This window comes from Sebastes fasciatus, chromosome 18, assembly GCF_043250625.1.
Source record: "Sebastes fasciatus isolate fSebFas1 chromosome 18, fSebFas1.pri, whole genome shotgun sequence".
NCBI classification, from domain to species: domain Eukaryota; kingdom Metazoa; phylum Chordata; class Actinopteri; order Perciformes; family Sebastidae; genus Sebastes; species Sebastes fasciatus.
In genome coordinates this window covers 12,713,498-12,737,058 of record NC_133812.1, presented here as the reverse complement: position 1 = coordinate 12,737,058, position 23,561 = coordinate 12,713,498, and the positions used below count along the sequence as shown (strand labels likewise).

The 23,561-nt window shown below is 40.5% G+C and overlaps 1 protein-coding gene across 2 annotated transcripts; it reads left to right on the top strand.

Annotated features, from left to right (window-relative positions):
- The first annotated feature begins 60 nt into the window (after window positions 1-60).
- stum (stum, mechanosensory transduction mediator homolog) lies at window positions 61-20,653 on the top strand. 2 transcript variants are annotated; one of them, XM_074614820.1, is made up of 3 exons: window positions 61-993; window positions 14,625-14,811; window positions 19,287-20,653. In XM_074614820.1, the coding sequence occupies exons 1-3, from the start codon at window positions 783-785 to the stop codon at window positions 19,291-19,293; spliced, it is 405 nt and encodes a 134-aa protein (XP_074470921.1). In that variant the 5' UTR covers window positions 61-782; the 3' UTR covers window positions 19,294-20,653. The 2 variants fall into 2 exon arrangements, with proteins under 2 accessions (XP_074470921.1, XP_074470920.1); XM_074614819.1 differs by having other exon boundaries at window positions 95-993; window positions 14,625-14,825; window positions 19,296-19,464.
- The last annotated feature ends 2,908 nt before the right edge of the window (window positions 20,654-23,561 follow it).

The window sequence follows — 23,561 nt, the reverse complement described above, 5'->3', positions numbered from 1 at the left end:
GGAGAGAGAGGATGGGGAGCGGAGGGAGAGAGAGAAGAAGAAGAGAGGGAGAGTGAGAGATGTAGTAGAAAAAGGGGGGTTGTGTGTGCACTTTCTCTTTGTCTTGGAGAGGTGTGTGGGTTGAGCGTGATTTGACCGAAAGAAAAAGAAAGTGACTTAAGAGGAGATTACTGAAAAGAGCTGCGCATCTTTCAAGGATTTTTTTTCAACGTTTTTTTAAGGAGGAGCTGACATTGATTGAACGTTTCTTAAGAGCATGTTGGACATGGAAACAAATGGCAAATATCACTGACCTCTGATGCTCACTTTTAAAAGGACTTGAATGGACTTAAATGAGGACAAGTAAACAGTCTTGAAGAGATATTCTAAAAGAAAAAAAGTGCTTGCTTTACTTCTGACTGTTTCTTGGTGGGACTTCAACAGCTGGATCAGTCTGAAGGTTTTTAAAGTTGACTTTGGGGAAATATTACAGAATATTTCATTGAGAGAGTTAAACCTTTCTGGTTATTCTAAGGACATATGAATTTTGGATATTACTTTTTTCATTTACTTTAATAAATAGTGACATAGTGAATGTGACATAGGTGGTGCCAACTGTTGAGATGTACTGGTGAATATTTTATCTAATTCGCAAAGGTTACAATCAATCAACATTGATTTTACTTCTTAGTCTAGAGGGAGAGTGACTGAGAGGAACAAAATAATCATTCAAAAATATCCTCAACTACCTGCTTATCACCGGCTATTTTTAGTCTTAAGACATAAACCAGAAAGACCGAGAGATGGCACTAAAAGAAGGAGGAAAGGAGCTGGGGCGTGTTAAGACCGGGGACCAGCTTGGGGCCAAAGCCATTGCTGGGGCCCCTACAGCAGGTGGTGGAGTGGTGGTGGAGGTCAGGGAGAAGAAGGGACCTCTGCGGGCTGCGATACCCACAATGCCCTTCCCTTTGGCTGTTATCTGTCTGTTTCTGAACACCTTCATACCTGGACTCGGTAAGTTGGGAGTCACACTTCTCAACATGTGTAATTCATTCTTTATTCATTGTTTCTGTGTTTGTAAAAGTGAGGGGAACTGAGAAGAAACTCAATCAAATTAAGAAGAAAATAGTGAAACAACAGAAAAAGAGCGGGCGGGAAACTGGAAGACCCACACAGACATGCCAGCCAATAACAAGATAAACAAACATGAAGGAAATCAGAGGGGGATGTAGAGAGGCCATAAAGGTTGCACGGAAAGTTTGCAGGTAGTGCCAAAAGTTAGTTTGGTCTAGCTTACTCACCAGTCTCTCCATTGCTCTATTATTTTCACACATAACTCAAACCTATATTTGCTTATGTGTGTGCATCTTCCTATGTGCATACATGTGTGAGAAAAAGGGTAAGAAAGATAGCGAGAGACACCATTGATACCTTGTGCTATAATAAGAGTGTCAGGGTGTAAATACACACAGCCTCAGTCTGCCAGGTGTTAATGCACACAGTGAGGTTGGCATGGTGACACCAGGTATAAAAATCCATCACAGGCGTCATCGTTATGAGCAGCGATGTCATCGCAGTGGGTAGACTCAACATTTTAGTTATTATCATGGGTAGAAATCTCGACACTGAAGTTTAAAGATGTGAACTTCGTCACTCATTTAAGAAGACGTTTAAATAGTATCAGGAAAAGTATACATATATCCATATTGTGAATTTAGGAATGTTTTTCCACCAGTGGGCAACCTCTGGGTCTGAAAAGTGAAGCCAATGCGGAAGTGCCTTAAACCTGCATTCATTCTTACAGCCAGCAGGGGGCGACTCCTCTGGTTGCAAAAAAAAGTCTATGAGAAAATGACCCTACTTGTTACTTGATTTATTACCTCAGTTAACATTGTAAACATGAGTTTATGGTCTCGATCACTAGTCACTAGTTTCAAGTTTTCTTCAATGCAGCATGATGTTCATTTAGTAAATTATGGTCCCATTTAGAGTGAAATAGACCATAAAGCAGGGTATGCTTTAGGGCGTGGCTACCTTGTGCTTGACAGGTCGCTACCACGGCGTTGTCTGGTCTGGAAATTGTCCCCGTTTTCGTCTTACAAATTTAAGCCTTCCATGGTGTTTTCGGTTCATGAAAGTTAATTGTGACATTTTGGTAGCCTAAACATGTCTTAATCAGCGTTCGGTTCTACTTAGCTCCATCCTCTCATGTCACTTCTGGTTGCAAAAAAAAACAAGATGGCGACGGCCAAAATGCCGTACCCGAGGCTTCAAAAACGGCAGGCAACAGATCAGAACAGGCAGGGTGATGTCACGGTGACTGCGTCCACTTCTTATATGCAGTCTATGATTTCCAGCTATTTCAGTTGTGAAATTATATATATATATATATATAAAATTTGAAGCCATTTTGAATTTAAATGGCTATAACCAAGTCAGTCATTTTAAACTTTGTGCAATTCACCTGTTTTTAAAGCCCTAATAATCTCAAGATTTAGGTATTCTAAGAAAGTCTGTCTCATTCTTTCACTGTGGGTATTTTGATGCAGATCCAGATCATTTTGTTAGGATGCCTTCTTGCCTCTTAATCCTCCACTTGGTAGGATGTGTGTGCATGCGTTTCTGTGTATAGTAAGATTATGTAACAACATCTGGTGGCTAAAAACACACACAAACACACACGGCATGCAGCATCAGCCTCATCAATATGTTGATCCTCACTTTGTATATGAGAAAGCCTGTGGAGCCAGACTGACTCACACACACTGTTTACTGTATCGTATTATCCACTGTCACTAAATGTCACACACATTGGTAAAGTATAAAACCACCTACAGTAAAAGACTTGTATGCAAGTAAGACATTGAGATCAGGCTCAATTTACATGCATACATTCACACACAGTCATTCACTAATTACTGGTTCCAACAAGTCCTCCAACCCATATGACCACATAGGTTGTTTGCTCCTACCCTCCAATACAACCCACAAGAGCGTTTCCTAAATTAACGCCCCCTACTTAAACGTAATGTAGCAGTTTGGTTTGGTAACAAAACTACCTGCTTATGTTTAGGAAAAGTTGCGGTTTGGGTTAAAATAAGTATGTTGTTATGTGACTGAACTGTAAGTTAACCTACGTCACGTCCATAACAATTTTAACCTACGTTACATATGTGGTGTAAGTTAAGTACGCTACGTTTTCGCTCTTTATACTAGGTCTGACTTCCTCTTCATAATTACTATGGCCACTAGAAGTCGTCGCCTAAGGGGACAGACACACCAACCCGACGCAAAGGCCACCAGTGGCGTTGCCTCACGTCACCTTTGTCTTGGCCAAAACGTTGCACTCGAACACAGCGCAAAGATTACAGCCAACGGCCAACTACCATGTTTGTTCTGCACCTGTGTGAGATGAAATAACTCTCCACACCATCGGGGAAGCCTGAATATTGAGGACTGCAGATATACAAGCCGTGGTTATGATGCGTACAGTACATGAAACAAAGCGGCGTCTGTCGACCATTTTCACACCACTCTCACTCACCACCTAGCTTCATTCCAGATGGCCATGTCACTGTGAAAATATCCGTGTATTGGAATGATCAGGTGAGATGAAGATGAAAAATGAGAAGAGCATTCTGTGTTTTTCCTCTTGACTTTACTCGTTTGCTTGCTTTCCTCACGTCCGTTTCTCTTCAACATGCTGAATCGGCGAAAAAACTCCAACACGGGCAGACTAGAGCAGACGGTGCAGTAACACCGAAAAAAACACTAGGGCGAAAGACGCTCACCGACGACCCCAAACTGTCCGACGGCCGACCAACCCGACATACGCTGAAATACGTTGCTTGTATAAAAGACCAATGGGGTCGTTTTTTGGGAGAGGACAGTCTCAGTAGTTTAGAGGTTCCGTTCAAAAGCAACAGCACTTAAAATGATAATGAAGAGGAATTAATTTTAGAAATAGAATATAAATATGTAGCAATTAATGAAGTAAAAATCATTTTGTGTAAAGAGAAAACAGAGAAACATACAAAAATCAACAGAGAGAGAAACTCTGTTTTTCTCTGAAGGAATAATGTCTACATAGATTACTCAGAACCAAATAACCTAACATGTGTACCCTCCACCCCCCACCTTTGATCTATTGGATATAGCTCTCTGGAGACTTATTATGCATGTGTTCGTCATCTCTTCCATCTGCTATTTCTCTGTTATCCTTCCCTGCTGAAGGTTTTTGGCTTTAGATACCAGATTCTGAATCTTTTCTCTTATTCATTCATTCTTTTTCTCTCACTTTTACACACATTCAGCAGTCTATTTGCTGCAGCCTTTCTACAGTAAATGTTGAATCACCGAATGCTTGAAAATGTCAAACAGCCGTTTAAAAAAAACAAACCAAAAAAACAAGACAAATGATCACTTTTCCAACGTTTTGGCAGGAGCGTTACCCCGGCATGTTGCCTTAGAAATTGTCCCCAACATGTTTGGAAAGCATCAAGGTGACACCTCATCTAGGTGTGTGTGTGTGTGTGTGTGTGTACAGTAGGAGTGTGTATGTAGGTTAGCCTGAATGCCTTGACATTTCATTGAATAGCTGCGGTTGGTTGCCATGACAACGCTGACTGAAATGAACACAATGCATGCGCAGAGTGTGTCAATGCCATTTGGGTCTAACTGACTGAAACCAGCGCCTTTTTCTATTCAACCTAGTACTGTAAAATGACAAATAATGTAGGACACTTTTATATCACAGATATACATATATGGTCAATTCAGGGTTTTTGTTTGCTACTGTAACATGAGACACACTTACAGCATAACTGAAACTTAAAAACTCACCTGAACTTTCAAAATTAAAGTCACATTTCCTGAAGATTACGTTAATAAGATTGCATACATGGAGTGTGTGAAATATAATGTATTCATTCATGTTTCAGATTAATTAACATTTGTCCACTATCATACTTCTTTGTAGCTGTGCTGCAGATACTGAATATCTATCAAGTCTTAGCTAGCCCAGCTTTGTCTTAAGGTGATGAAATTTGCCAAATAGCACCTCTAAAGTAAAAAAAATTAACGTGATCCAGCTGTTTCCCTCTTTTTTTAGTCTTCAAAAAAAGACTAAAACTGTACTATGCTACAGTAAGTGACTGCTAGCTCTAGCTTCAATTTACTGTACACAGACGTCTTCTCATCTACTGTAACTCTCAGAAAGGAAGGGAATAAGGTTCGTAGAATGTCAAACTACTCCTTTTAAAGAAGTTACAGTAAGGGTTGAATGTTGGTAGGAGACAAAGGAATAGTTTAACAGTTCAACAACTCTGCTTATTTACTTTATTGCTGAGAGTTAAGCCGAAGTTATACCTTCCGCGTCTGCAAGAAAGCGAGGGTCCACTAGGGTCTTCGTGACATCAATTTTGTCATCAGAGGGTGTAGACTATGTGTAGGCTCTGTGCAGAGAGCAACTGACAATGCCGACCTATCCACGCAGCCACTGCGCTACAAGTGGTACTGCACATGTGTGGAGTGTGTTCTCCGAGCAGACAGTATAAACTGAACTACAATGCGACCGTGCTGGCCGCATACGTGTCCATTCGGGAGTATTAAGCCTCGGTTATACTGTCTGCAGGGACGGTCGCACGGACATGAGAAGACGAGGAAACGTTTGGATCTTTTATACTCCGTGCGGGTTTCTCCTCGCGGACATTCTCAAAGCTCCTCAAAGTTCTCTATTTTCTCCGCCCATCCGCATAGTTAGAAAAATTTGGATGTGCACGGACAGGCAAAAACCTGCTGCACAGAACCCCCAGGTGAAGGGCCATGTCTGATGGTGTGGCGTCACTTTGGCCGTGCTGACACTCGCGACCCTCGACCCTTGATTCATGCTTGCCCCATCCATGAGGGTTTCCTTGTCACGATTCTACGTCAGCTCATGTCCGTGCGACCATCCTTGGGGAAAGCATAACTGAAGCTTAACAAGGCTACTTGAGAAGACCGATACCGCTCTCATGTTAGTGCGTTAACTATGGAGCTGGAGTGAGGAGGTAATTATGTTAACTAAGCATAAAGACTGGAAGCAGGGGGAAACATCTAGCCTGGCACTGTCCAAAGGTAAAACAAATATTCCTATCAGCACCTCCAAAGCCCTGTAACCACATATCTTGTGTGTTTAATCCATACACCAACAGAAATGTAAAAATGACAAGTTGTGGTTGTGGGTGGGAGTTAAGCGCTTTAACTATTACTTGAGTGAACAATAGCCGGGAGCAGCCAGGAAACCAGCGGAGAGGTGCAGTACAGAGTTGCATGGGCGGACAGGATTTCTTCTTCTTTTTTTAACCAAAAAGGACCTATTGACCTTTTTATAGGTGCTGGTAAGCATATTTTCGAATTTTGGACCGAGCCAGGCTAGCTGTTTCCCTTGTTTCCAGTCTTAATGCGAAGATAAATCAACTCTGAGTAGATCTAGCACCATACTTAACACACAGACGTGAGAGTGATATCGATCGGGAAAAAAAGTGAATCAGAATATTCCTCAAAATGTTGAATTACTCCTTTAAGATTACACAACTAAAAGTACTTGATTGTGATTAGGAAATGAATCATGGTTATGTTTAAAAGGAAACAAATGTAGACTGTTGGTACTCTAGGAGAGTAAGGATGCAAAAAACAATTCCTGGTGAAAAAAAGTCAGACTCTAGTACACCATTTCACATACAGCGTAATAAAGCCACAGAGGCATGTGTTGTTTTCTGACTGTTCAGATTACAAAAAAATGTGTCAAATATAAAATATATCATCACCAATCAGGATTTATTTGGTGGTAGGATGGTTTAATATCTCTCATGATCTGTTCAGTAACCAATCCGGTATCACGCCAAAGCGTGTAATAGACCTGCCTGTCCACTAGAGGATAGTGTGTCAGTGTCACGTTTTGCCTCGCCAAATCGTGGATTTTACATGCGTGTATGAAGGTGCAGCAGGGGCGACAAAACTACTTACTTATGTTTAGGAAAAACTTCATGGTTGAGCTTAAAGTATGTACATAAACTAAGTACAATACCATGGAAAACATGTCAAACGTCACTAAAAAGCACGTCACTTACAAAAAAAAACACTGGTCTCCTGGTTAAAAGTCCTGTGTTTGTTGGACCCATTCAGTCGATCTCCTCTCCTGCCAGCCATAAGCAATCTTTCTCCCTTTTTATTCTACATCACTAGCTATGAGCGTAGCATATTTGCGCAGTTGCATTTTCATTGCAGTCAGTACAGACTACATGGCGTACAAATGACGCACCAAAAGCAAGAACGGCGTTCTTATTGCACGCTTTTGCTTTGCGCATTATCGTGTCATTCATACACCTTTTCGTGCGACCGGGCTGTCCGTAACATCTCTAACTTTGTTTTTGTAGATGAAGGCCAAAGAGAAGTTTTAATCCTAGAAATGCTGTATATACGCCTTTTCTGATAAATGATCAAGTACCAGTCCCTGGTTGCAAATATATGTAAGTATCTTGGTCCTGTAGACAATTGTAATGTAATAGACAGATTCAAATTAAACATTTAAAATGTGCGTGGTTATATATTTTACTTAAAGTATGCTAAAATTGTTCCTCTCTTACCTCACTCTGTCTCTCCTTGGCCCTGTTCAGACCTGGAATTAAGATGTTTCCCGAGTGATCGGATCACAAGTGGACAGCTCTGAGTACAGGTGTGAACATACTCCAGACGCATTGAGGACGCATTGAGATCCGATCGATCAGAGCACATTCGGGCAGAGGCAGCGGTGCCGGCCGCTGGTACAATAACCTTTTATTTTGAAGTTAATAAAATGTACCCGAATTCACGAATATGTAGGATATTACTACTGGCATTCCTAAATTGTTACGTCTTAACGTCTGCTGTATTGACTGTGTGTTTACTACGTGTTTATTTGCATATAGAGCGGGGAAGTGAGATCCGATCACAAGTGGTCAATAAAGACACATGTGGAGACGCATTCTAATGCCAGTTGTGAACGTACTTAGAGCGGTCCACTTGTGAGCCGATCACTCATGTTAATACCAGGTCTGAACGGGGCTTTTGATCTTAGTAATGTAGGGCAGTAACACTTAACGTGATCACTGTAAATATTTTAGCAGCGCGTTGTGTAACTGCGTTAAGAGTTACTAATCCCTGTAACACTCTGTTGCTATGACATTTTTAGGGGGTCGGCTTGTTTGCAGTGTTGATATGAGTTTCATTCATGTGCGTTCAGTAGAAAGACTAGCCTACTGGAGGTGTGGGGAGGGGATTAGCTTCTGTGGAATAGCCTCTGGTAACTCCTGTTAAATACAGAAGATGCGTGGTTGTAGAGCAAGCACCAGTGTTGGGCTGTGATCATTCAGTCATTACTGCATATGACGCCCAATTGGCTTTTTTCTTGTACACAATTATTACACACGGAAGGGCTATAATATGTTGAATGAATGTTTCTGAGCACCACAAATACACTAAAATGACTGTATTATCAGATGATTTGATCCTTCTGGTCCAATACAATTTTTCAAGTTGCTCATCAACACTGCTTTACAATACACCTGCTTTTCTCCTTTATTTTATCCCTTTGTTTCCCTTCTCCCTCTGTTTTTTTTTTATCTCCCTATGTCTCTTTCTCTATATCTTTCACACTCTTACACTCCATCATTAACCTCCCACACTACCAGTGGGTGCTTTGTGGAGTTCTCTGTAATTATAGTCATTAGTCTGGGTAATATCTAGGCACACACACACAGACACACACGCACACACGCCATCTCCCACATGCGACATACCAGGGATCTAAGAGCTTCTCACACATGGCAGATTGTTAGAGTACATTCCTCAAACCGAGAGATTTAATGAACCTCTATTATGGCAGTGGAGGACTGTTGAGCACATATACACTATATGTTCAATTTGTTTTATCCAACTGCACACATGCATACACAGCAAGCCATATCCTTGATGGTTTGCTTTGTTCATATCAATTATTGTGTAGTTTGAAAGGTGCTGCATGAGGTCAGCGGCTACAGAGTGTGAAACAGTGAGATTATTTATTTTTCTTACTGCTTTGATATTGCCTGGGGTGTGGAGTTAATCTTTCATTAACAGAACATTTTCTTCAAATGATTTTATTCCCTTAACAGCAAACAGTTGCCATGTTTAAAGCCATGAATTATTATGTTTCATTAACTTCAGTTCATGAAACAAAGAGACATTGGAGGGATAATGAGAAAGCACAGAACAGCAGCAGACTGGCTTTGCTTTGCAAAAGCGTCACTCATCAGACACGTATCAGGTGACATTTCCCTGGACATTAGATCTGAAAGTTGAACAGTGAATTAAAGCTGCTCTAAATCAATATTTTGATATCAACAATGGATCAAATGACTCAGGCTGTTCTCATACACCCAGGAGACCGGTGTTTGTTTACCCTGTGTGAAACCAGAAGTCAACGTTGAATTATTGGTCACGTAACTTCTGTACTTAAGTTATGCCCCTTCCGGTGTTATTTTAACCCAAACCACCATCTTTTCTTAAACTTAACAAAGTAGTTTTGTTGCCTAAACCTAACCAAGTTGTTTCCTGTGAAGATGGAAGTTTATTTTGAAAAGACTGGAGCGGAAATTAACATGTGCGTAACATGTTGCTGGACAATCTTAGGAAAATGCACGAAAAATGAGGAATAACTTTTCACAAGATATCATACGAACCGTCGTATGAGGATACGTTGAGTGACTACATGCACTGTGAAAGGAGTAGGCTAACTAGTAGGAGGCGAGCAGGACTGCAGCTGTGTAATGCATTGTTATTGTGAACCACGCCTGTGCAACTTGTATAGTCGTCCGTGTGTAGCATTAAAGCACCGTGGCTCTTCGTTAACACAATCTGTCTTCTCTCGCACACTCTGTATCTTACCACACAGAATTAGCAACTAGCTGGTGAACATAGTGGAGCATTTAGCAGCTAGAGAGCCAGATATTTCCCTCAGGAATCGGTAGAGACCAAAAACAGAGCTAAAAGTAGAATGAAAATTGGACTTGCTCTGCTGGATGTGTAAAAAGGCAACTGTTTGCCAACATATTGACCACTAAAAGTTGATAATATGTCAGGTGTTCTGTATACAGCTTTTTTCCGCTGCCCCCAATAAATGGTTATTGGAGGTTAAAGGCATTTTTAAAGCAAAAAAGAAAATTTAGGGATGCACTGATACCGGATTGGATATCGGGCCGATACTGACTAAAATAGCTGAATCAGATATCGGTGACAATGGGGCCAATCTAGTCAATTCAGTTCTATGTTTATATACATTATATACTGGAATTTTTAAGTCTTGTCCAATTTGTTGCTACATTAAAAAGGTTTACAATTGAATTGTAAATCCTGTTAATTTTGAAAAACTTGCTGGTGTACAATTTTATTATTTAAATACAATTCAGTAAAATTTTACCTTTGTATTTTACAAAGTTAGGAGGGCAATGTTTAAGTCAAGCCTGATCCAGTCACTTCCACACAGTGAGGCATGCAGTTTATTAATTTAACACTGGTACCCAAAGCCCAGGTTTCGCCATCGGTTTCGGGACTAAAAAAGTCGGATCGGTGCCTCCCTAAAATAAATCTCTGATGTGTATATTTGCTCATATTCTTGAATACCTATCGGTTTGACTGGACTGTCTAGAAAAACAAACAGTTTGAAAATCACTTTGGCCTCTAGGAAATTGCTTTTCACTATTGTCTGACATTTTAAATAAAATAATGAAAATAATCGTTAGTCGCAGCTCTATTTGACGTACATGTTGATGAGCAAATGCCCATTTCTTCAAACACTAATGATAGATCCTACTGTTCAGTGAACGCAACACACACGACTGCTATCTGAAAAACATACCCGACAGTATAAATCCTGATTTACATGCCAAAGATGGAGGTGATGTGTAACCATTCAGCCAACAGCTTGCTGTCAATCATGGCTCATGTGTGGAGGTGGGTAGCTCTATCAGGAGCCAGAGCATCTGCTGGTGGGCGTGGCCTCTGCGACCTGAAAATGTTTCCGTCTAATCAGACCATATCGGCTCTGGTGGAATCTCAGTTTAGCCCACTGTTGCTCTTTCTGTGAGATGCTCTGAAATGAGCATCGGTTAAAAGCTTGAAAGGACTCTCTCCTGTTCCACATGTACAGTAAACTTTGCCTCCTTTAAAATCGTATGCGGGGCAGTTTACTATTCTGGGATTGTGTTTGTACAGGAGTTTGACTTTTTGGAAACCATTCCAAATAAGGCTAGCGTAGGGCATGTGAAAGTAAATGTTATGGTGTGCATTCAGATTTGTCAGAGATTATGGGACAAATTGGTATGTTTGTGTTTCTATAGAAAGATTAATTATGACAGAGCCCCCCAGTTTTTTTATTTTGCCTGATAACTCAATCAGAAAAGAGAGATATGTGTATAGAGACACAGACAGAGAGAAAAACAGACTGAGACAGAAAAAGCGATAAGAAACTTCTACATGAGTCGACTTTGGCCTTTCCTCGCTCCCGAGAAACGAGATGCAGCTGGCAGCCCGGCCGTTCTTGTTCCTCCCTCCCCCCACCTGCTCGGCTTGCTTTGTTATTTGAATTCCTCCAATGTGACAAGAAATGGAGCTAGCAGAAAGAGAAGGGCCAAGGCCATGATGCACACAACGCCCACTAGGCATTTCCTGTGTCGCATTCAGTATTCACAGTGTTCAGCTCAGTATTTGCAAAAGGGTACAAAAAGCCTGCAGAGAGAAGGTCTAAACATCATGGACTTCATGAATCAATCATTAAGAAAACACCTCGCATTCACACAGTTTTGCAGAAGACATTTTATAATCAATGAGACTTTGTGAATAAATACTAACTAAATAAATATTCTGAGTGGAACCAAAAGACTGACTAATGTCTTACTTCATTCAACGAATATTAACCAGCCGGTTTAGTGACACTTAACAATAACTGCTGTAATGCAGAATCACATCAAGGCTGTTTATACAATCTGAATCGTGAAAACATGTCTCACAAATTAGAGTTAGAATTGAAAACATGCTCAATTATACAAGCCACGTGGACGTGAAGTAAAACAGAATAAATATTACAGAATGCTATTAAAAAAATGAAGGGAATAAAAACTGCTGCAGCCCTTAAAATGTGTTTTGGAACAAGATTTGGGTGCATCATTTAATGATAAATGGGATGAAATCTAAAACATTCCACCTGAAACGCAGGAGAGATGAGGTTATTATGAACGTCACAATTAGGGCTGCACAATTAATCAATTTTATTGAAATCGCAATATGGCCTACTGCAATTTTCAAATCAAATTAGTTAAAATCGCAATATTTCTTAAAGGCAAAATGTGTCAAAATAACATTTTAAATTAAATATTGTGGTGCTGCAGATATGTCTTGGCCTACATATAATATTCTACAGGCTTTAGAAAACATCCTTGTTTGGTACAGATCCCCGCAAAAATCACACCATGTTTATATGTTTTTCAATGAAAATGAGAATAATGGTATAAAAAGGATCCTCCCTCTAATATCGCAAACCATATTGCAATTGCAATATCAGTCAAAATAATCGCAATTTAATATTATTTCAAAATCGTTCAGCCCTACGTCACAAGTATGCAGTTTGTAGTCTGTCCAAAACTTTATATTTTTGGAGGTATTGTCTGTTTTTCTGCAATCATTGACAGACTGAACACTAATGGAAAAAAATGATTGCATGGCAAAGTATTCTCAGTAACTGCCTTCAGGATCCAATCCTTAGGATTTGATAACAGTGTTAGGGAAAGCTGCATCTGAAAGAATGTCCCATTCACAAAAATTAATGTATGGATGTCAGGTAGGCTGAAACAAACACTGCTAGAGTCCCTGTAAAATAATGCCAAAGAAAACACTGCAGGCTGGCACAGTGATAGATAAGTAGGCAAATCTAAATATGTCACTGATAATATGAGGTAGACCCATGATACAAAGTAAAATCCATATTCTATATATATATATATATATATCTTATTCATGAAGGAATGTTGTCATGGAAACATCCTGTAATGAAATAATCTTATTTGTGTGCACCGAGACACATGCATGCTTCTATGACACATGCACAGCACACACACAGTTCTGTACAATGAACGGGGCCCGGGAAGGTCCAGGTCTCCAGATAACAACATAAGGAGTGATATTGGATTTCATTCAGGCAGACAAGGATCGTCCGCAGAGATAATCCGGTTTTCAGCCCATTGGAAGCGGGCATCGCCATCGATGTGTCCGCGTTTTTCTGTGCTCTTTTCTAAGGCAGAGATCCCCCGCTGCAGTGGCAAGATAAGTCACCGACGACAGCCACTTAAATACTGACACATTTGGTCAGGGACGCTGAGTGGATGGTGTGAGATATCGCTGTGTCAAGCAGCTTCACTCCACAACCTGAAACCCGTTATTTCTTCTGGGCAGAGGAGATTCATTTCATTTTAGCTACTGGAACACTACTATGACCCCCGACTTTTCAAGAAGTTGAAATGTTTGGTTTATAGTGAAACAGCTTGACAACTATCAAATGGATTGATTGAGATAATCCATGGTGTCAAGACAAAACTTTGGTCATCCAACGACATTCCCATCAGTCATTGGCACTGGTGGACTCATGCCCCCATGTTCAGAAAAATTACGCAAAATTGCCCTCTTGGATGCCCTTATGGTGGATGATTTTTCTCTAGTGGAGAAAATGTCTGGGGTGCCTTTCTAGTAAAGAAAAGGTGATGAGGTCCCCTCTATGGGTGCCGTTTCAGTGAAGAAAAGGTGATGAAGTCCCCTCTAGGGTGCCCTTCTATTGGAGTAAACGTGATGAAGTCCCCTCTAGGGTGCCCTTCCAGTGGAGAAAACGTGATGAAATCACCTCTAGGGTGCCCTTCCAGTGGAGAAAAGGTGATGAAGTCTCCTCTAGGGTGCCCTTCTAGTGGAGGAAACATGATGAATCCCCTCTAAGGTGCCCTTACAGTAAAAAACGTGATGAAGTCCCCTCTAGGGCGCCCTTCTAGTGGAGAAAACATGATGAAGTGCCATCGAGGTGCCCTTAAAACTGAGAAGATGCGATGCATATAGGCCGCCCTACATTCTAGATAACTTTCTGCGTGCTGGTGCCCTTTTAATTTATTCCGCCCTTGCCCCTTAGACAGCCTGAGTTCACCACTGGTTATTGGGTTTAGTGCTAATTAGCAAATACTAACACGCCAAACTAAGATGGTAAACATAACCTGCATCAGCATGTTAGCGTATGGTCATTGTGAGCGTACTGTATTAGCATGCTGACGTTTAATTCAAATTACACTGAAATTTACTTGTGTCGTGTTTTCAGTAGAGGTTAGCATGAGTCTCTTCTGGTTTATTTCCTTGGAAAGTCTGCTGTCTGATATTCTTCATTGGGAAATTAACCAGAGTGGAAAACTCTTTCCAAGTCCTTGCATCATGTTGGGCTAAACACATCATGGAGACAAATGCACAGTTGTAATACCATCCATCAGGGCTGTTGAAAAAAAATAATGAACTGTATAGTTTTAGTGTTTTGGTAACAGGATGTTTTTGCTGTTTTTGTCCCACAGGTACCTTCATCTCAGCGTTCACGGTGCTGTGTGGAGCTCGCAGCGACCTGATCTCAGAGCGAGGCGTTTGTTGTGTGTTCTGGCTCAACGTGGCAGCAGCCCTCATCCAGATACTGACAGCTGTTATCATGGTTGGATGGATCATGAGCATCTTCTGGGGAATGGACATGGTCATCTTGGCAAGTCAGTACTTGTCCAGCTGTGTTTATCTTTCTGTCTGACAGTCTTCTCTTCACCTCTCTTTTTTTATTTCAGTCTTGTCTCCTTTTGTTCTTTTGTTTGTCAGTCTCACACATGACATGCAGTAGGTGGAGTTCATCCAAACAGCTATACAAGTTCACAACAAGAATATCAAATCACAATACTTGTGTAAAAACTCGGAGTCAGGGTTAACATTGGTGTCACATAAAGGTCATGATTACCACAGCCTGTAGAGATGTGGGAAACTGGCCAATTGGCCTTTTTTTGATTTATTGCTGCTTTTTCTCACGTGATATTTTGGTAAGATATTTAAAAGGACAAGTCTAGCGGTATTCTATACTTTTTCTAGTTTTCAACGAATCCCAATGAACTGATCAAAAACACATCAATAATTTGCACTGGGTTATACGTTGTTGTAATGCTGCCGTAAATACTAACTATGCACGAAATGTGTATTAATCCGCACCTTAAAATTTCTGAAAAAAAAAAATGCTGATTAAGGGAACTAATAGCCTTCTTAAAAAATGAAACAATATTTGTGTCCCGCATTTAAAGATTTATATATATAGTAACTTTATTGATCCCGAGGGAAATAGCTTTCCGATGCAACCCATGGGGGGGGCTCCGACCGGCTGAGCAGAATCCTTCAGAGCTGCATTACACATGGACTTGCAGCCCATGGATGTATTATTATTAATAATAATAATAATAATAATAATAATAATAGCTTGGATTTATATAGCGCCTTTCATGAAACCCAAGGACGCTTAACAAAGACATAAATAAACACAACAAATGTAACAGAAGCTAGAGGCCATAGGCCTTGGTGAAGAGGTGGGTTTTGAGGAGTCTTTTGAAGGTGTCCAGAGATGGTGCGTTGCGGAGCTCTATGGGGAGAGAGTTCCAAAGTGTGGGGGCTGTCACACTGAAGGCTCTGTCCCCAAAAGTTCTCATTCTTGTGTGAGGGATGGAGAGCTGACCCGTGCCTGAGGATCTAAGGTTCCGGGGCTGTGTGTATGGGTGGAGGAGGTCAGATAAATACTGAGGAGCCAGGGCATTGAGGGATTTGTAGGTGAGGAGGAGGATTTTGTAGGTGATGCGGGACTTGACCGGGAGCCAGTGGAGGTGGATGAGGGTGGGGGTGATGTGCTGCCAGGGCTTGGTGCGGGTGAGAACCCTGGCAGCCGAGTTTTGCACATACTGGAGCCTGCGTTCTCTTAAGAGAACTGGATACAGCGTTGGAGGCGGGACACAGTTCATTCCTATGAAAGTTGCTCAGTGGCGCATGATGCCAAAATGGCTCAACTTCCGACTTGTAAAGTACCCAGATCTTCCGGGTTCTTCAGCATCCATTGGGCCCATGAAGCAGGCGCAGTAGCGTCCACTCGGTCACGGGGTCACAGCTGTTACGCTGTCGTCACGGCTTGCTAACTCCGCCTCCAAGCCCTCTGTCTGGGTCTCATTCACATGAACGCAGGAAGGGAAATAACTCTGGATTCTGCTATTAGTGCATTTTACAACTTTTAGGCCCTAATGGTTTAAATAAGGACTATTCAAGTGTTAATACTGGGAAGTTGATTCGCCTCAAAAGAAAATATCCGCTGTGTTAAAGACGTCTCTTTTCCATTGTAAGTCATTGGGAAAAAGTATTTTTGGGCCCAATGGCATCACGTGACAGACAGGTTGCTCAGCACATGAACTTGTTGGTTGAGGTCTTTTTTGTGGGAAAATAAGAAAAATATAGAATAACGCCAGTCTTACCGTAGAAGCTCTGCACGACACTTATTTGTTTAAAAGGATTTTATATTTTTCTTGCAGAAACATCAGATATAAGAAAGAAAGAAAGAACAGTGGTAGATACAGAGAACAGACATGGGAGAGGTTGGGTGATCTTACTGCCTTGTCTGTCAGAAAGTAGTGTGTTCTCCTCAGGCATTGATGCGTGAACAAGTGTACACACGCACACACACAAACACGCACACACTAACGCAAAAAGTCACTATTCTCTCTCTGCACCGAAGCAGCCTTTGAATTACCACGGCGCTCTCGCCTTTGTGTGTACAAGTGTGCATTTGTGAGGTAATTGCTGCCTGCGTGTGCAACCCAATGCGTGTTGGTACGTACACGCATGCAAGAATCTGTGTGTTTATGTGTGTGCGGTCCAGTAATTGTGTGTGTGTGTGTGTGTGTGTGGGAGTGAGTGAGCGGACCCCCCGGTGCGTTTCTGTTTGCTGCTCCCCACTGTTATTCAGGCCTAGGGGCACGCGTCTTATTCAATTGTTGCTGCTAAAAATCTATACTCCTGTTTGCGCTCGTGGCATATTGAATATTTATATTGAATATAAAAACCATTTTCTTGTTAGCTCTGAAGGCCAGGGTGAAATCATGCATGCCGCTTGCTTCTAAGAGCAATTATTATTCAACTATTCATCAACACAATACGTGTCTTTGTAGCTTTGGGATGCTCTTATTCAGCTATTCCCTTTTTCTTCCTCCATGCAATGAATCACTCTGATAATGTGGCATATTTATTTACTTCTCCTTCCCTCTCTGATGAGCCTATGTTGCATATGATCAGTGTACTTCTCCCTCTTCTTCTACCCTGCTCCCTCTCTTCTCTTCCTCCTGTCTATCTAATGATCACGGTATTATCTTCCTCCCACTGATCGCCTTCCTACTGCCTCTTTCCCTAGCTAATGATTGTTCCTATTTGATCTCGCTCCCTCTCTTTCACATTATTCCTCCCACTCTCTGCCCGCCCCCCCAGTCTCCCTTTCCACCTCGGTTTCTTTTATTTCGTCCCTGTTTCTGTTCAACGATCCAGCAAACCAGGGTGATGTTACTCTATGTGTCTTCATTTGATCATATATCTGAGTTAAAGCGAGGTCCGCTCATGTTGAAAGACGGTTTTTCTCTTCTCTTGAAAGTTACTAGAATGCTCTGTGGGGATTTCTCTTTTTGTCCACAAAGCCTGTTTTGTGTTACTTTAATACAGCTTCTGTATTATAATACTTGAAAAACTTGTGGTAACTGTCTCTCTTGTCTCTTCCCTCCTCACTCTGTTCTCCCTCTTCATGAACCAAAGTTTCTGATGGTAGGTGTTTCTCTTTTTTCCTCACTCACCAACAGTCCCACAGCGAGTTTATCACATTGTGGAGTGATGTGTAGAAGCACGTCACAGAAATAATGAATAGTCAGCTTTGCTAAATTTAACATGGATTCCGAATAAGCCAAAATAAATAACCACATTTCCCCAGGCTTAGAAATACTTATAAAAACATTAATTCAGAAGGTTCTCACGATCTCTCATCTGGGTGGACAGGAATTGCATATTATGTTCAGCCTAAATCTCAGGAACTCAAGCATTTAAAGGTCGAGGAGTCAACGTTAGCTGTTTGGAAATTACTAAAAGGGTTAGTTCGGATTTTTTAAAGTGGGGAAATATGTATACTCCTGTGTTCCGCAAGGTAAAATGACTGTTTTTGTCAATGGAGTCTGGTGGCTTTGAAGAGAGCGATACAACAGTGGAAAGGGCTGTCTGATGGCGAAGTAAAGCGGCTCTGAGAGTTGCACAAGCGCAGTACCGTTCAGGAGAAAATGGCAGCGAGTAAAGACAAAATTTATGAGCTGAAGTTGTTCGTAGTAGTTGGGTGGTATTAGAGGATGTGGGCGAAACTTCAGATTAATTTACTTAAATAAAGATTAATCATGACAATTAACTTTAGTCTTTGTTGTTATTTGATAACCGCTTATATATATATATATATATACACATAAAACAATTTGGTAACACATCATTTTACAATAAAACCTTGCAAGTGCAAAGCCAAGATACGTTATCATTACACGTGTTCAACAGGCATAAACATGATGAAACGGTTAAACATGTCGGAAAGCGATATTTCAATCTGCTCTGTCCGCAGTCTCTCATCCACCGCTGCTATGTTAACACAAGCACAGCGCGTTAGCTCGGGCAGCTAACAGCGAATTGTTTAACATTAACATTGTTAACACAGTGAACAGTGAATCAAAAAAACTGTGTGCTTTGTGGAGCTGTAACACTTCTGTTTTTAGAAATGTTGGCTCATTAATAAGAGAAGTTTCTTATTTGTCACTGATGGAGTTTGTTGAAGTTTCTATTCAAAAAACATAATGCAAGCCAGACTGGTATTGTTTGCCACTTTGGGAAGCTGGGGTAATGGCTTGCCAGCCAATGGGCTACTTGATAAAACATCAGCTACTAATGCTCCAGCCAAACTCATTTTTGGTTGTTGCTTTCATTTCTCTACATTAAATGAAATGGAGAAAGGCAATTATTGTAAAAAGTTCAAAATAAATGTTTTATAATTGCATGAAGCGCTCTAAAATCCTCTTAACTGTGGCTGTAAAAGCCAGATAATAGATTTTACAATTATTTCTATAAGCATTCAAATGTCTCTCTCTCTCTCTTCCCTTCCTCAGGCTATAGAGACCAGGGTCTTCCTCAGGATGTCTGAGAGAGGTCACTCTCATGTTTACTGATGGATCACACGGACAGTTTGACCTCTTTAACCTCCCTGATGCCTGTTGGTGACCTTCACCTTTGTGATGACCTGTAGCGGTCTGTCTTTCACATGCCGGACCACAGAGAGAAGGAGAGACATTAAAATTAATTAGCCACATGGGGAAATACAGAAGGAACGAATCAGCTGACTGCTTCTGATCGCACGCTGCTGATTGGTTGAGACCACATTTACATTTGAGTTAAACGGAACGGGACGGGGAAAAAGAGACTAAAGCTGTACAGTCACAAGAAAAACAATGTGTTGTGCATTTTGTTGAGTAATTATACCGGTGAATTCTGTCTTTTGATATTTTTATTTGATCTATTTGACAAAAAAACACAAGACCAGACTACATGTTTCCTACATGACAGGATGGAGAAAATGAAGAAGGAAGCCATGACTGTGCGAGAAAATAAAGATATTGATTTGCATTTAGACAGATGAAAAAATGAAAAAAAACGTTATATGGCTCCTAACAGTGTTTCCAAAACCAGCGTGACCAGAGTTTCCCCTGCCATAGCCACTTTGCTTAAAGCGGTTTATCTTAGTGGCCTTTCCTTTGTGAAACTGATACCACATCGCTGCTCTGAAGACATACAATATGTTTCACTTTCATCATCTCTCACTATAAAACATATTCCATCCTTTATAAATTGTTACCGTCTACAGCCAGAACAAAATCACGGTGACTTGCCACTAAATCTGACAATCACTGAGCACAGAATCAACAATTATTCACGCCATGAATGTGCAGCAAGCATGTCTTCCACTGGAGCATGTGATCAAACTATAAATGGCTCTGATACGTGATATTCAATACAGTGAGTTTGAATGATAACTTTGCGACCAATCGATCAGCCTATATAGTTATTGTAGCTACAATATTTCCTTTTTAAGGCTGCGTTTTACTGCGATAGCAACACATCTTTAACACGCAGTCTCACTGCTGGTCACAAGATGTGTGTCATCCTAAAATTACAGGGCTGTGTGAAACATGATTCATGCCTCCTGACAATATTTGATTTGAATTTTCACACCTCTTGAATGTGTAAATCAGTGTCAGAGAGATATCGCACATTATCAAAACATAGCATCTATCAAATTATAACGATATGCCACTCTGGGGAACCATATAGTCTCCATCCTGTGTCACATTATGACAAAGATACATGATGTCATTTAAGTCTGTGACTGAGGTGCTTTCTTTAAACATTTATTTTTGACTTGTTCAATAAGTGAGTCAAAAATTCACATAAATAGATTAATATTAAAACCAGAAAGAAATTAGGTTGTGGAGTTCACTGTTCTGTGTGTACATTGTGTATATATTAATGTGTGGGTGTTTGTGTGTGTGATTGATAGCGTGCAATATTGGAAAAGGAGATTGGAGAATATACAGGATGGCCTTGGTATAACTATGTGGGAAGGTCAATCAAAAAGTTGTATTATGTAACACAACTTGCCTTGGAATAATCGATCCAAACAAAGCCTTTCCCATGATACCACATCGGCTTTCTCATGCACTATCATTGGCTCACTTCCCTGAAAAATGATCCAAGAGTACCAAAAGTCAAAGAGCCTTAAACAAAAAGAATTAAACCAGCTTAGCCTCAGCCGTCACAGTAATGGAAAGTGGATCAAAATCGCTGCGAGTGTTTTGCAGGAAACTCAGTTACTGCTGAACAAACTGAATGGGCTCCAACTGGGCCTATTTGACAAAATGCCACTTAGAGTATAACTTAAAAAAAAAACAACAGAATTGCAGATTATTACCTCTCTTGTAATATGGGACAGATTCAGCAAAAGTCATGCCACATTTCTGGAAAAACGTGGAGATGCATTTATTTATGGCAACTTCCCAATTTTGGTTGTGCCTCTACACTAGGGATGCACCAATACCGATACCGGATTGGATATAAGGCCGATGCTGACTCAAATAGCTGGATCGGGTATCGGTGACAATGCGCTGATCTATTCAATTAAATTCTATGTTTGTATACAATATACATTATATACTGGATTTTTTTATTTTTTACCAATTTGTTGCTGCATTAAAAAGGTTTACAATTGAATTGTAATTCCTGTTAATTTTGAAGATTTTTTACCAAGTGGCAGGTGTACGATTTTATTATTTAAATACAATTCAGTAAATTTTATGATTTGAATTCAGTATGATCTATGTATTTATTTGTTACATTTTGTTTTACAAAGTTAGGAATGCAATGTTTAAGTCAAGCCTGATCCAGTCACTTCCACACGGCTTATTAATTAAACATTGGTATCGGATAGGTACTCGGTATTGGCCAATACCCAAAGCCCAGGTATCGGTATCGGGACTGAAAAAGTCGGATCGGTGCATCCCTACTCAACAGAAATCAAACTTCATGTGCATAATTCACAATGTCGTTTTACCTTCTTGTTCATCTGATTTTCTACTGGTGATGTATCTCTTTGATTTTGGTTTTTATTATCCTTTTAGGTTATGCGGTGCTTTCAAATGTAACTCGTGAGCTCGTGTTTACAACATGGGAAGTCATGGACACAATATGTTTGGCGTTCAAGTGGTTAAGTCGTGACAACATCGCTACTAGGCAACATGTTAACGTTACTGTCGGCGTCTGGAAGCCCCAGAGGCTAACAATTAAGCAAGCCAGCAAGTGGGTAACATAATGCAGGAAATGCAATGGCATAATGACAGACGCCGTTGGGAATATCTACTCTTTTCTCAGACTTATGATAAAATTACAAAGAAAAACAATATACGACTAAAATTTCAATATATTAACTTGGCCTCTGCCATTTCTGACGTCAACAAACACATCACAACTCGTAAACTCAGAGCTTTCAGAAACTTTCCACTTACAAGGTAGTGAATGCAACATGAGGGGGGCGTTCATATGGACTGTTCTCGTGAACACGACCCCATTTGAAGGCACCAATACTTATCTTCATTATCTTAGCCAAATGCCTTTTTAAGAGTACTGCTGTATTTTGGATGACCGCACCGATGTTTTTCTGTGTATAATGTTGTACAGTGTTTCTATGTGAGACAGATGATGATGATGTCTGTAACGGTGATGATATGTTATGCCTTACAAATGACCAATGTTCTCCCAGAGGTGTTTCTGTAGCAGTGATGCTGGAGTTTATTTGCTTTGTTTAGATTTGGGTGCAATTTATAGATCTGAAATAATTGTTATTTTGACACTTTATTATTATAATAATGGTGGTGTTGTGCTAGCTTTTCGATTGTAGACGAACATAGTGCCATGTACAGGTTTTCTGCATGCATAGCTGTGGTGTCAAGTCAATATAGACTAACACGCACACACAGACTTACTATTTTAAGATTGTAGCTTAATTCTGTGACTTTGCAAAATTGGTTGATTCATGAATAAAAATACCTTTCTGAATATGACTAATGAGGTTGTTACAGACCATGACAAGAAAGCCGTCGACGCTGTGGTAGCTGTGGTATGTTTGACATTTAGCATGTTTCCTTTAGCTACAACATTTGCTCTCATGTTCCCCCTGAGAACATTAACAGTAATACTGTTAAATAAAAAAGAGAAGGCTACAAAGTCAATTGCATTAAATGTCAATGTATACACAAGTGGAACAACATCATGCAACAAGACCCCAAACCAAACCAACATACAGGCAATCTGCAGTCTGTGCATACACCTGATTATTATCAATTATAAATATACAACAGCCTTCCTCAGGGTAGCCTCACAAGAAGTAACCAGAAAAGAGACAAAACTCAGACAAAATTAAAAAAAGAAAAGAAAAAAAGAACAACAAATAAAACAAGCTATGGACACAACGGTGCCTGAAACTTATTTAAAAAAATCAACTGTAGAATAAAACAAAATGAAAAGTAGACAAAGTGGACATATAGAGTAAACAATAGAAACTCCACAGCAGCATTAACTACGCTGCTAGGCAACGCTGTTGACACATAGCAGTGGTTGTTGACGTTCTCGTCTGCAGAGTTCAGCAGTGTGTTGTTGTTGTTGTTGTTGCAGTACTCACCTGTCTGAATGGCACCCTGCAAGTCCTCCACAATCTGCTACCAGCCGGATAGTCCCATTAGAAGTTGCAGTGGACTTTAGTGAAGTGGCGCTTGACGTTGCATCTTTTACCGACTGACACGCTAGCAGCCCCGACAATGAGACATTTGTCTTTCACA